Below are 14,001 nucleotides of genomic sequence, written 5' to 3' on the forward strand. Positions count from 1 at the left end.
GGAAAGCTGTAGGATATTTTCATCTCACTTGGCATAGACCCATTAAGGCTGCTAGCAAAATTGGATTGGTTGTTAGGTGTCAGGTCCAATTTCTTTATAGATTTAAGAGGTAAAATATGAGCAAAGCCTCCCAAACTGTACTGCAGAAACCCCAAGATGCTAGCAGTAACCTTTCCCATGATGTAAATCCCACGAGGCTGGCCCTGACACATTAGAAACACCAGCTCCCAATTATCCCCCCAGCAGGGTTTGGAGCACTTTCTTTTCTTTTCTTTTTCTTTATTTTTAAGACAAGAAGTAATCATAGTCATCATGTTGCTTTTTCTGCTGATTTTCACATTATCACAGCAAGGGGGCTCTGCAAGACCTTGGGTTGAGCATCATCATCTCCATTGTGTGTTGTTGGCTATTTTTTCCTTTCATGGAGACAGGAGTCTCCTGTGCACTTGGCAGAGAAAGAAACCTTGACAACGAATGGATACTCTTTAGTGTGTTCTGGTCTAATGGTTTGTCCCGAGGTTGGGTTATGCCTCAGATCTTTTCCCTATGAAGCACCCCCAGTTTCTGATGGGTTTGTCCTGTTCAGCACAATTGCCAACTCCCAATTACAACAAACAGATGCCTGAATGTTCACATGTCTCATCATGGTTTTAAATGGCTTTATTGGACTGAGATGTAAGGGCAATGGCAACAGCTCACTCATTGCTGACTGGAAGACCTTTCTCGGTCATATAAGGTTTTCTTTCTGAAACCCAGAGCTCTTCGGGTTCCTAGAATTAGCCTCAAGCCAGGGAAGCCCAGTGGCTTCTGAGACTTGTCACCAAACAAAAGCAATGTTTCCTTGGGACCCTGAGGTGGGGCATCAAGTGAGTGTCCTAAATGGGCTTAACAGAGCAGGAGAAGGAGATGTGGTCTCAGAAAGTGGAAAGGGACATAGACAGTAGGCCCAGCAAAACAGAAGAACTAGTTGGATAATAATGGACACTGTCTGTCAAATAATTTGATATGTTGGCACCATGCCAAGCAGTCTACTGATTATCAACCAACTGGTCTAGGATGTTTGTTAGGTCCCAGGACTGTGCTAACCATTTAGCAGGAACTAACAACCCTCTTACAACCACCACTATAAGCAGACTCTGAGACTCAGAACTGGTCCCTGAGATTATTTGGTTGGTGAGCACCATTCCACTTTGGGCTAGGGGTCAAATTTAGTGATCCTCATACAGAGACTGGAAATGATGAGTCAATGAAGTGGGTGGCAATCAACACAGAACAGATATGAGTGGCCTTTTCCAGAGGACAACTTCCTAGGAGGGGTATATAAAAATGCATTAAGATTGGGGTATTTTATAGATCTCAGGGAGGAAATTCCCTCCCTGAATGGGGCAGGTGCCAACTTAATACACGTTATCAGAACACTGTGATCTTGGAAACTGTAATATGGATGATGATGTGGGAAAGCATTTTAATATTTATTTATTTATTTATTTATTTATTTATTTGTTTGTTTGTTTGTTTTTCAAGACAGGTTTTCTCTGTGTAGCCCTGGCTGTCCTGGAACTCGCTCTGTAGACCAGGCTGGCCTCAGACTCACAGAGATCTTCCTGCCTCTGTCTCCTGAGTGCTGAGATTAAAGGCAACTGCCACCACATCTGGCTGCAAATGCATTTTATAACAGCAAATATGTAAGTCTGAGAGAGACTGTTCCCATCTTTTCAGATCCAGGCCTTTGGGAATGTGACTGGAGTGGCCTTTGAGTTGCTGATGTTTTTTAGGAATGCATGGCTTCTAAAGTTTTCTAATGGCAGTGACAAATTTATATTCCCAAAATATATTGTATCTTTTAAATTATGTTAAGATGTATGAGTGGCCAACAAAACCATGGGAAGGTGCTCAACATTACTAATCATTAGAGAAATACAAACAAAAGCATAATGAGAGCTACCTCAAACTCGTTAGGATGCCTACTATCAAGGGAACAGAAAATAACAACCATTGATGAGATGTGAAGAAATCAGAAACTGTCATTGTTGGAGAGAATGAAAATGGTACAACCATTGTAGAAAACAATGCCAGTAGAAAATAGAACTCCATGTGACCCAGCACCCCTACTCATGGGTAGATAGGTACCCCAAAAGATGAAAGCAAGAACTGGAAGAGATATTCGTATACCTGTTTGAGAATTAGCACAACTTACTGTGGCCCAAAAGTGAAGACAACTCAAGTCTATACACATTGGCAGGCAAACAGATACGATGTAGTATGTACCTTTGAGTATTATTCAGCTTTAAAATTTAGGAAGGGCCTTTTGATTCATGCTACGTGGATTAAACTTGAGGGCTATACTAAGTGAAATATACCAATCATATAAAGACAAATATTATGTATGAAGCACATAAAGTAGACAACTTTATAGACAGAAGTAAGTGGTGGTTTCCAGACTATGGGGGGAAAAAAAGGGAGTCTTTTTTTTAATGAGGATCATGTTGGCAAGATAAAGGGTCCTAGAGATAGTTACACAAGATGTGGGTATGTGAATTCCACCAAACTGTGTACTTTAAAATGGTTAATATGCTGAGTGTTGGGGGCTGGAGAGATGGCTCAGTGGTTAAGAACATGCTCTTTTGGTTTTTTTGTTTTGATTTTTGAGACAAGGTTTCTCTGTGTAGCTTTGGAGCCTTTCCTAAAACTCCCTCTGTAGCCCAGTCTGGCCGCGAACTCACAGAGATCTGCCTGCCTGTGCCTCCCGAGTGCTGAGATTAAAGGCTTGTGCCACCACCACCTGGCTGAGCATGCTCTTTTGGAAGATCAGGGTTCCATTCCTAGCACCCACATGGCAACTCACAAATGTCTGTAACACAAGTTTCCTGGGGACTGGACACACTCTTCTGTAAAATAGGAATAAAACTGCACTTGTCTCAGAGGTAGACTGTACAGATTGCATAGCATACAAGCAATGCCCAGATCAGCGCAGTGTATAATAATTAAAGCTTATGCACTTACAGAGGAACGTCCTACTTATTAGGCAGTAGGTTATTGTTCATATTTATTTATTTTTACTAGCAGAAACTTAAAACAACTTCCTCAAGTTCCAAAGCCAGAAAGTGGTCAGGGTGGGATTCAAGTCAAGCCACGTGGCTCACAGCCTACGTTCTTAGCCACCGGGATGCACAGGCCCTTCACGCAGGGCTTCTTGATGCCTTTTGACATTTTAATTGGGTTTCATGTCTGCGTGGAGATAAACCACCAGTGAGTGGAGAATGGGGTCAACCCTTCCAGGAGTGATGGCAGAAAAGGGAATGCCTCTAAAACGGGTTAAGGTTTCACATTAGGCTCCTCGGGGACCTGTCCCACAAGAACAAGGTTTGGCTGTGGATCATGAGTGAAGAATGAGAAGAGACTCCAGCATGGCTGGTCTCTAAACCCCCAGATCCTGGCTGTGGGTCGCCTGTTGGACTGTGGTGGGAAGAGCAAACCCCAAGACGGTAGGTGGCCGGAAGCTGTGACTTACCGGTCGGGGCAGACTGTATTGGTACATTTCTGGGCGATAGGTGGGCACCCACTGCACTCCAGCCCGGGGCCGGGTCATGGTCCCTGGAGCGCTAGTCACCACCTCTGAGTATGGCAGGTGCTGAGTAGAGCCGTAGGCCTCTGGGTGCCGGCTTTGGCCTGCGTGGCCGGCGGATGCCAGGCTGAAGGCCTCCTCCAGGAGCATGTGCATCTGTTGCCGGACTTCGTCGATGGAAGGCTGTGAGCTCAGCGTGGAGGTCTCTGAGTGGCCCTTCACCTGTCGGGCCCTGCCGTAGCCCCGGGGCTCATGGACTCTGTCCACATTGGTTTCCTCTATGATCTCAGGCTCAGTCTGTGGGATCAAACAAAGCCCAGCAATTTGTTAATGAAGCTCTCTCTTGAATCTTGAACTACTCACTGGGGCTGATGAGATAATGAGTCTGTGCTAACTTAGGTCATAGCCAATGTGCTCTATCTAGGAATTCCCACAGCAGGAGCAGTCAGCTCGGATTACACAGGAAAGGCTGCACTCCAACTACCATTGTAGTCTTCAGGTGTCCACACTACACCAGTCCCACAGACTTTCTAATTAGCATAATAATGAGAAATGGCTCTCACTGATTAAATTAATGACATTCTCAAAATCTAGATGCCTTTGGGTATAAGAATGTGGAGCATTCTGTAGTCTATACCCCAAAGGATGGCAAATCACTTTAAATGAGCCTGGCTCCGGCCACTGGTTAGGGAATTCCTGGTTTCCTGATTCCATTTTATCATGGATAGCAGCACAGTCTTCCTTCTACACAGATGATCTACAAGTATCATGTGACATGAACGAAAAGCCCTGAACGGGGCCCAGCAGGAGCATGCCAGGAGATTCTGAAGCCTGCTCAAGGCTGAGATGTATTGATCTAGAACATTCTCTTTCACCTGCACCCATCGTTCAGGGAGTAGCTGCAGAACTGAGGGGGATAGACAGACAACTGGATCTCATTAGTGTCAGAGAAGTCTACGTGGACTCTCAGCTTCTGCTGCCTGTTGATGAAGGTGTTTGTTTAGTACATTGTTTATTCTGTTCTGTGGGATGCCCGTGAGGGCCCATTCCTCACCAGTTCTGTGGGACGCATGTAAGTGCTCACGCTGTCACACAGGCCATGCACACACTTCAGAATGCAAAATGTGGGAGACAAGGGGTGGTTCAGGTGATCCAGTCCGCAGCCCCACAGTAACTACTGTCGTAAGAGCCAGATCTAAGGTGCACCGAGAAGCTAAAAACTGGGGCGTTAAGGATGGCCCAGCCTGGAAAGCTGCTTTATTTCCACTTCTTCATCTGTAAGAGGATGACGTACTACCTCAGAGGGGTGGACAAGGATTCAGTGAACGTCTTGGTGAAGATTTAGAACAGTGGCACAGGGTACAGACACACTAGTGATCTCATCACCATTAGTCCTGTTGCTCACACAGGTTCTCACGAATTCGAATTACTATGAATGAGGTACTTGGCTGCTAAAATGGACACCACAGGAAGATATCAGTAGGGAATTCATTCACACAGGCAAGTCGTGCTCTCAAAGTTCACAGAAGTCAGGGCTGTGATATACTCAGGTTTGTGCTGGATAATTCTACATCAACTTGACACAAGCTAAAGTCATCTGAAAGGAAGGAACCTCAGTTAAGGGAATAACAAGGTCAGGCTGTAGGCAGGCCTGTAGGGCATTTTCTTAATTAGTGGTTGATGGTGGAGGGCCTAGCCCATGGTGGGTGGTGCCATCCCTGGGCTGGTGGTGGTCCTGGGTTCTATCAGAAAGCAGGCTAAGCAAGCCTGGGGAGCAAGCAGTAAACAGCACCCCTCCATGGCCTCTGAATTAGCTCCTGCCTCCAGGTTCCCATACTTTTTTTTTTTTTTTTTGGTTTTTCGAGACAGGGTTTCTTTGTGTAGCTTTGCGCCTTTTCCTGGAACTCACTTGGTAGCCCAGGCTGGCCTCGAACTCACAGAGATCCGCCTGGCTCTACCTCCCGAGTGCTGGGATTAAAGGCGTGCACCAGCACTGCCCGGCCAGGTTCCCATACTTTATGAGTTCCTGCCCTGACTTCCTTCAGTGATGGTATGGAAGTATAAGCCACATAAACCCTTTCCTCCCCAACTTGCTTTTGGTCATGGTGTTTCACCATAGCAATAGTAACCCTAACTAGGATGGTGTCTTAAAAGTTCATTCACTTTCTTTAGTATTGAATTAGTACACATACATTAGTGAAGAAATTGAATATACAGACAGCACAAAAAAGAAATTAGACCTTTTTTCTACTCTCATCATCTAGAGATAGGACTTGTATGTAGTTCAAGATCAACATTAAGGCTCTCCATGTACCTTCAAGACTAGATTTATTAGCAAACAGCTATAGTAAGCAATTTCAAATACTTTTTATTTTAACATATGCAAAAGCAGATCATAGGATAGGACATAAAATTATTCCTTAATACAAGGACATGTCATGCCACTGAGATCTTAAAAGGCTTGTGATCATTGTCTGAAAAGTGAATTTTCTGAAGGCCAGCAAATCTTACTGTTAAGATTTTGCCCGGAGGTATCTTCTAGATAACAAGGACAACTTCTAGAAGGAAGTTTCTGTATAATGCAGAGAATATTTGGAATTGAAGTTCAAAGCCTAAGGGTCTTTAATTCAAGCTCCATTGTAAAGGAGAGGCAGCTGAGGCCAGAGCAGTTAACTGATTTGCTCAAAGTCACCTGGAGTGGGTGTGTTGCCCTGGGCATGTCCCACTGTGCCATATGCCTCGTCAATGCTGGTTGCTACCCACTCGGGGCCTTCCTCCCTATTTCTTCAATCTCCCTAATACATAATGGATGTTAATGCCAGATTACTCCCAAGTGAGAGATTAATGACACCAATGTGAGCCGAGCTATGGTTTTGCCACCTTTCAGTGGTATTATGCATCTGCAGTCAGAAGATTGAATATATTCTTGTGTGAATTTATAGTTGTGTGTTAGGCAGGGCAAGAGTGCACATCTTAGTAACATATCTTACTCTCCCTCTCCTCCTCAAGATCCCCGGGGTGGGGCTGTGCAACAGCACAGGCTGGGGGCAGGGCACCTCTCTGAGCTGGTTCTTGTGCCGGGAAACATTTACTCCAGGTTCCTGCTGTCATCTGCCACCATACTGCCCCAGCAGAAGTTAACTCTTGATTTTTCAAACAGGGTTTTCATCCTGCACAGGGACTTCCTTTAATCTAAGTGTCCAGTGTCATGGCCCATGACTGTCAAAGACTCTTGTTCTGCCCCGGTTCTCAGGTGGTTTTTAGTCTTTCCTTCTCCACAGATGGAAACAAGCCTAGCTCCCACCCACTCTAGCTCAGGATAGACTTGGATTCATTTAATGTCTGTTGTTCAATGTCTGTTTTGCCCCCCAACCACACACTCCCTGAACCCATGGCACTTCTCTTTCTCACAAGGCCACACTAAGGCACTCGACATTCAATAAAACTTTGAGACTTGACCTGACTTTAGAAATCCCAACCAATTCCCCATGGGGTGTGCCTGAAGTTAAGATGGAAGGTCCACTTTCTTTATCACATTTCCTCCAATGCTAATGAACTGTATGGCACGTGGGCAAACTGCATGGACTCCCTGGGACACGGAATGCTGCTCTCTGTAGTTCAACCGAACCACTGTCTGACATTTACCAGCTGTCTTGACTAGTTTTATGTCAACTTGACATAAGCTAGAATCAATCAAAAGGAGGGAACCTCAATTGAGAAAATGCCTCCAGAAGATCCAGCTGCAAGGCATTTTCTTAATTGGTGTTTGATGAGGGAGGAGGGCCCAGCCCATTGTGGGTGGGGTCATCCCTCGGCGAGTAATCCTGAGTTCTATAAGAAGCAGGCTGAGCAAGCCATGAGAAAAAGCCAGTAAGTAGCACCCCTTCATGACCTCTGCATCAGCTCCTGCCTCTGGGATCCTGCCCTGCTTGAGTTCCTGTCCTGACTTCCTTCAGTGATGGACAGTGCTGTGGAAGCATAAGCCAAATAAACCCTTTCCTCCCCAAGTTTCTTTGATCACGATGTTTCATCACAGCAATAGAAACCTTAACTAAGACACCATCTCTTGAACTCCAACAGCCCTAGGAAGTGCCACATCCCTCTAACCTCAGTCCCCTGATGTCCACTCAGGAAGGGAAACACCTCCATGCCCTCTGCTTGCAGCACGGGTCATAGGTTTCTTTTCCTGATGGACAATTACTGCTTTCAGTCCTTAGTTGTTTTTCAGGCTTCATTGAGAATTATGATGCAATTAATAAAATGGTGACCTGGCCTTGAAGGAGTATCCTACAGGAGAGATAAACAACAACAGTAATAATATCAACTATCAGTGATGAGTAGCTTATATGCCAGGCACTGTTGTCTGAATTTTGTATACATTGACTCTTCTTACTCTCACAATAACTTAAGTTGTAATATTAATGAGTATGATTATTTTTATGGTACAGATGAGCAAATCCAGGCATTTAAAAGTCCAATAGAAAGCTCTTGTCCATTATATAAACAGATCTCTTACCACCCCATAGGTGTGTGCTCTGACCAAAGCCAAAGTAGACTTCTGAGAAAAGGACAGAGATAGAGGAATCACTAAGATTATCTCAGTGACCATAGGATAAAAGCACCAGTATATAAACAACAGTGCTAAGTAGTAAACTTGGCAATAAGCCATTAATGAATACCAACTGCTCCTCAGTTGACGGGTCACTTTTCTGGGGTTCCATCTATAGCTATGAGTTAGGACAACCATAGCCCTTAATTAGGGGCTGCATGTCTAAAGCCATTGACTAGTTGTTGAGTGAAAGAAATCCATGTAGTGGGTATTCACATTAGCTTGAGGGCCTGTAGTATTCCGGCCCTATGAGGAGTCTACCCTATGTGTTGCCTTGTTTAGCCTCACAGGGACATATAACAGATGTGTCCATTTTCAGATGAGGGAGACCACGACCACTAGCTTACCTGGTGTGGTAGTTTGAATGTAATTGAGCCCAAAATCTCATAAGGAGTGGCACTATTAGGAGGTGTGGCTTTGTTGGAGTGGGTATGGCTTTGTTGGAGGAAGTGTGTCACTATGGGGCAGGCTTTGAGGTTCCCTATGCTCAGAATACAGTCCAGTGTTACAGTTGACTTCCTGTTGCCTGTAAGATGTAGGACTCTCAGCTATTCCTCCAGCACCATGTCTGCCTGCCTGCTGCCATGCTCCCCACCATGATGATAATGGACGGAACCTCTGAAACTGTAAGCTGTGCCTCAGTTAAATGTTTTCCTTATAAAAGTTGCCATGGTCATGGTGTCTCTTCACAGCAATAGAAACCGTAACTAAGACACCCAGCCTTTGCCCCATTCCTTCACTTAAGTTTACATATGAACATGCCTTATGCTTTGAGATTCAAACGTAAAGTCTCCCTATATTGGCTGATGGCTGGCTTGAGTACAGTGTCTTTCTGGGGCCATATTTAGGATAGAGAATATATATTTAAGCCCATTTAACTTGAAAGTTAGCATATTGCTTCTCAACTTCATATTGAAAAAATCCTGGGAAGCTATTTTTATAAGTTAATCAAGATATACTTCAACAGACATTCTAAAAAGAGAAAAAACAATCAAAGTATGACTGTTACTACTACTACTAATAAAATAATAATAGAATACAGAGATGAGCCAAACAAAGAAAATTAAAACCCATTGTAAATCCGACTGCTATAATAACTGCAGCTAACATTGTGCCCTTCATGCATGTCCTTCCAGATGTTTCTATGCATTTGAAAGAGGATACAGATCATATGGAGCACTTTCAACATACTGTCCATGCCCAACACCTCTAACTCCCCCAGTCCCAGTCAGAATACATAATGACATATTGGCCATGACAGCTGCATCCCTTCTGAGAGGGCTCATACTTTGACATCAAATCCTCTGACTTCTGTGATAGAGAATAGGAAGTGGGGGTGGCAAACTAGAGAGAGGACGGGTGTGGATTGTAGGGTTTTGTTTGCTTGTTTTTTGAGACAGGGTTTCTCTGTGTAGCCCTGGCTGTACTGGAACTAGCTCTGTCAACCAGGCTGGCCTTGAACTCACATAGATCCACCTGTCTCTGCCTCCCAAGTGCTAGGATTAAAGGCAACTGCCACCACAGCTGGCTGAATTTTAGGGGTTTTAAAGTAGGATTTTTTTCTAGAGAAGAACATAAGTAGCCATGGTATACCAAGGAGAGAAATTGGGGGGAATTTAAAAAGGACCACAATCTTAGTCAGGGTTTTATTGCTATGAGAAAACATCATGACCAAAATCAAGTTGTGGAGAAAACAGTTTGTTTGGCTTACATTACAATCCACCACCAAAGGAAGTCAGGTCACGCCCTCAAGGCTGGAACCTGGAGGTAGGAGCTGAAGCGGAGGAGGAATGCGGCTTATGGGCTTGTTCTCCATTGCTCAGGCTGCTTTCTTAGATAACTCAGGACCATCTGCCCAGGGCTGGCACCTTCCACGGTGAGCTGGCCCCCTATACCTATCAGTAATTAAGAAAATGCTAGATAGGCTTGCCCATAGGCCAATCTCATAGAGATTCTCTCAGCCGAGATCCCTTTCCCAGGTGACTAGCTGTGTCAACCTGACATAAACTAACCAACATTACCACTGAGTATATGAAAAATATGAGTAGAGGGTTAGAGATATTTACAAATTATTATTGTTAGCATTGTTCTTTGGTTTACAAACTCTTTCAGAATGAACTGTCTGGATTTATGATTTTATAAACAGAAAACAAGCATACATGCATATGTAAACATGGATATAAACATACGAAGTTTTTAAAAGTTTATTTAATTTTTATTTATGTGTATGTGTGTGTGTGGATATGACACATGTATACAGGTGCCCTTAGAGGCCAGAAAAGGGTGTTGGATCACCTAGAAGTTAAGTCACCTGATGTGACGAACAGCAAATGCTCTTAGCTGCTGAGCCATCTCTCCAGCCCCCATGTAAAGCTTTAAAAAATACAACACATTAATGTATCTATAAATTATTATATATAAATACTATATATAACATTCTCTGTCAATAAACATGCACTCATAAGGAATAACCTTAATAATGTCATAACTGTATCATATGTAGTTTTAAGATTATAATGAACAGTCTACTGTTTTAAATGGTCTTTGATATCTTACTATATAAAGCAAGCTGTAAAAGATATCCTTTCTATTAAACATTGTATATAGCCATGAATAAATTTATACAAGTGGAATTACTGGTATAGAGAATATGCACATATTTAAGGTTTGGAGCAGTTATAGAATTTCATATGGTATATTACAACCCATAGAAGAAATTGAAACTGTTCTTTCTCCCCTGAACACAGGGGACCCTGGTCTTGAACTTTGTGGTGTCCCCACATAGGACAAACACCTATAGTTCTTATCATGTTGTTTTCTTTCTTTAATTTTTTAAACGTTTTATTTACTTTATTATTTTATGTGTATGAGTATTTTGTCTACATGTATGTGTGTGTGCTGTGTTCGTGCCTGGAGCCTACAGAGATCAGGAGTTGGATCCCCTGGGACTGGAGTTACAGACAGTTGTGAGCTACCATATGGGTAGCTCTGGGAACTGAACCTGGGTCCTCTGGAAGAGCAAAAAGTACTCCTTACCACTGAGCCAACTCTCCAGCCCTCCATGTTGTTTCCCAAAGAGTAGGTCATTCCCACACACCAAGGCCGCCTACACAGTGGCTAAGAATCCATTTGACCTCAGTTTCTTTTGAAACCCCATAGGAACAAACTTGAGGGACATTATAGCTGTGATGGGGACCCCACAGAGTTTCTGGAAACTATTCCACAAACTTAATCCTACTGTTTGGCCTTGGGGAACATTTGTAGCCCTAAGTCTTCAAAAATAAATTAACAACTAGTTTTGGAAAAAATACACTAATGATAAGACAAGTTATCGACTAGCAGAAAATACTAGGGTCTGTATTCAGGATATACAAATAACTTCTACAAACTAATAAGAGACTTCCAATTTAAAAATGATATAATAGGCTTGAAAAGGTATCTCAACAAAGGACATTATCAAAATGTCCGATAAACACATACATCATCAGTGACTGGGAAAATTATGTCACTTCAAATTCAGTGGAATGAGTGAAATGAAAAAGTGTAATAAAAGCAAATGCTGATGAGGTAGAGGAGTAGGATTGAATAATCATTGCTGATGAGAAGGAGAATGCCTTATAGGAGATGCCTATAAGTCTGACTGTAGTTTATGAAAGAGTCAGACCTATATACCTACCTTATAGCCCAGAAATCCTATTCTGGTTATCTGGGATATATGAGAACATATGTTCATGACAGAGCTAAATTCTAAAAGTAATTTTCATGCTAGCTCTGAAGTGCAAACAACCCAAATATCCCACAGTAGAATGATGTAAAAGCAAATAGCGTTGGATTTATATGATAGAACAGTAACAGAAAAGAACAAGACACTGATAACGCAATGGGGTAGATGAATCCGGACGGAAGAAGTCAGGCACACAGTCTGTACTGAACAATTCATTTGAGTCCAGAAAGAAGCAGGGCCATGAGGGTGGGTATCAGAAGGGTGGTTGCCTCTCGAAGGGTGATGCTTGACTGAAAGGGGGAGTGAGGAAACCATCTGGGGTGGGTGGGTGTGAGAGAGAAAAAGCTTCTGTATTTTGATTGGGCTGGTGGCTGCAAGGGTGTGCACATTTACCACAGATCGGAATACTTTACTATATATCAGTTTCACCATGATAAAACAAGATGGGTTGGGGCAGCAGAGCTGGTTTGAAGGGGCTGGTCAGGGAAGGCGTGCCTGAGGAGCTGATATTTCTGAAGACTTGAAGGCAAAGGGGCTGGTTATGTACTTATCACTGGGAGGGCTTCAAAAAAAGCCCCAAAGTAGGAAAGAGTTTAGAGCATGTGCAACAGAGAAAGAACCATTACGGAATGATCTGTGACTCCCAAATTCACACCCTGCGGTGGTATTCCCTGGGACTCGGGATGTGATCCTGTTTAGAGTGGTGATCAAGTCAAAATGAAGTCATTTGCGTGGGCCCTAAAGCAACCCTACAGATGTCCTTCTAAGGGGGACATTTGGACACAGACATCTACAGAGGGAAGACAGCCTGACACTCCACAGGACTTCCATCGCACACCTGGGCAGACTAATCCTGCCCACACCTTGACCTAAGACTCCTGGTCCCTAGGACTCTGAGGAAGCAAACCAAGACACGACCTTGTGGCTGAAGCTCCAATTGCCAGGATTGGGGCTGATCCCAAAAGGTCCCAAAGGCCACAGAAAGAAGGTTGGAGTGTTTTCAGAGGACAATCGCAAACACCTAGAGACTTCTAAGCAGGAGGGAAGCGTGGCTGGAATTTCTAGGAAGTTACTTAGGAGGCCCACGCATTATTCCAGGCAAGGAGAGATGGCAGTTTGATGAGGGGACCATGGGCAAAGACAATGTGGTGACTTCACGACACATTCTGGAAGAGGACCAGCAGGACTTGATGGATTAGAAATGGGAGAAACAAAGGGGAAGGATGGAATTAGGCTGAGCCTTTTCCTAAGAGGAACCGTGTTGTTTTTTACATTTGATGTTCCCCAAGCTCCCCAAGTCTGTGTCTTCCTCTGGGCCTTTCCATTTGCTGTTCCATTATTTGGAGCTCTCTTTTCCCGGGGCTAATGTGTATGGCTCTCTGATGTGAGGTCCCTGCTCAGAAGTGACTTTCCCGGAGACCTTTGCCCTTAGCTAAGATATTAAGACCAGTCTGTCATTCTGTACCACTCACCCTGCTCCTTGGCTCTCCAGTGTCCCTTTGGCATTCCCTTGCCCGCTTTTGTGCCTTGAATTCCATTCTCCTACTGGACTGCAAGGTCCTGGAGGGCAGGGACTTGCCCTGTTCCCTGCTGAGTCCCCAAATGGCACATAGTGAGACCTTAATAAATATTCATGGAATGAAAGGGTACGAAGTAGTTTTAAAATCCTAAAGAACATCTGTTTAAAGGTCTTCAGCAGGAAAGGTATCTTCACAGTTCTAGAATGAACTAGACAGTCATATTTTAAATGGAGCTGAGGGGCTTGTAAGAGCTTGTATTCTAGAATCCCAGTTACAGCCCCAAAGTAGAGGAATATCTCACAGGCCTCTCCTTTCCACACTCGCCCTCACCCAGACACTGCATTTTAGAGTACAAAAGTTTGAAAAGCCCCCTCCAAAATTTGCCACAAGGCTCTGCTTTTCTCCTTGGTGCTAACCAAGCTCCACCTTCCAGAACAGTCTCCACAGATCCTACATCTGCCTGGCAAGTGCCCAAGAGCAGGCTGGAAAGGATGGTTACTAAGATGGGCCCCAGGCATGATGAATGGATCTGGCTCCTTGTCTGTTTTCCTTACCACTAATCATGGTCCCGGGGCCCACACAA

General features: G+C 43.9%; 1 protein-coding gene across 1 annotated transcript in view; it reads right to left on the reverse strand.

Moving 5' to 3' along the window:
• Kiaa1549l (KIAA1549 like) overlaps positions 1-14,001 on the reverse strand; it is a 110,061-nt gene that overhangs the window by 16,278 nt on the left and 79,782 nt on the right. Inside the window, exon 16 of the mRNA XM_059258912.1 lies at positions 3,512-3,862. Coding sequence (XP_059114895.1) covers positions 3,512-3,862 — 351 coding nt within the window. The remainder of the gene's footprint in view (positions 1-3,511; positions 3,863-14,001) is intronic.

Source organism: Peromyscus eremicus, chromosome 4 (assembly GCF_949786415.1).
Source record: "Peromyscus eremicus chromosome 4, PerEre_H2_v1, whole genome shotgun sequence".
Taxonomy (NCBI): domain Eukaryota; kingdom Metazoa; phylum Chordata; class Mammalia; order Rodentia; family Cricetidae; genus Peromyscus; species Peromyscus eremicus.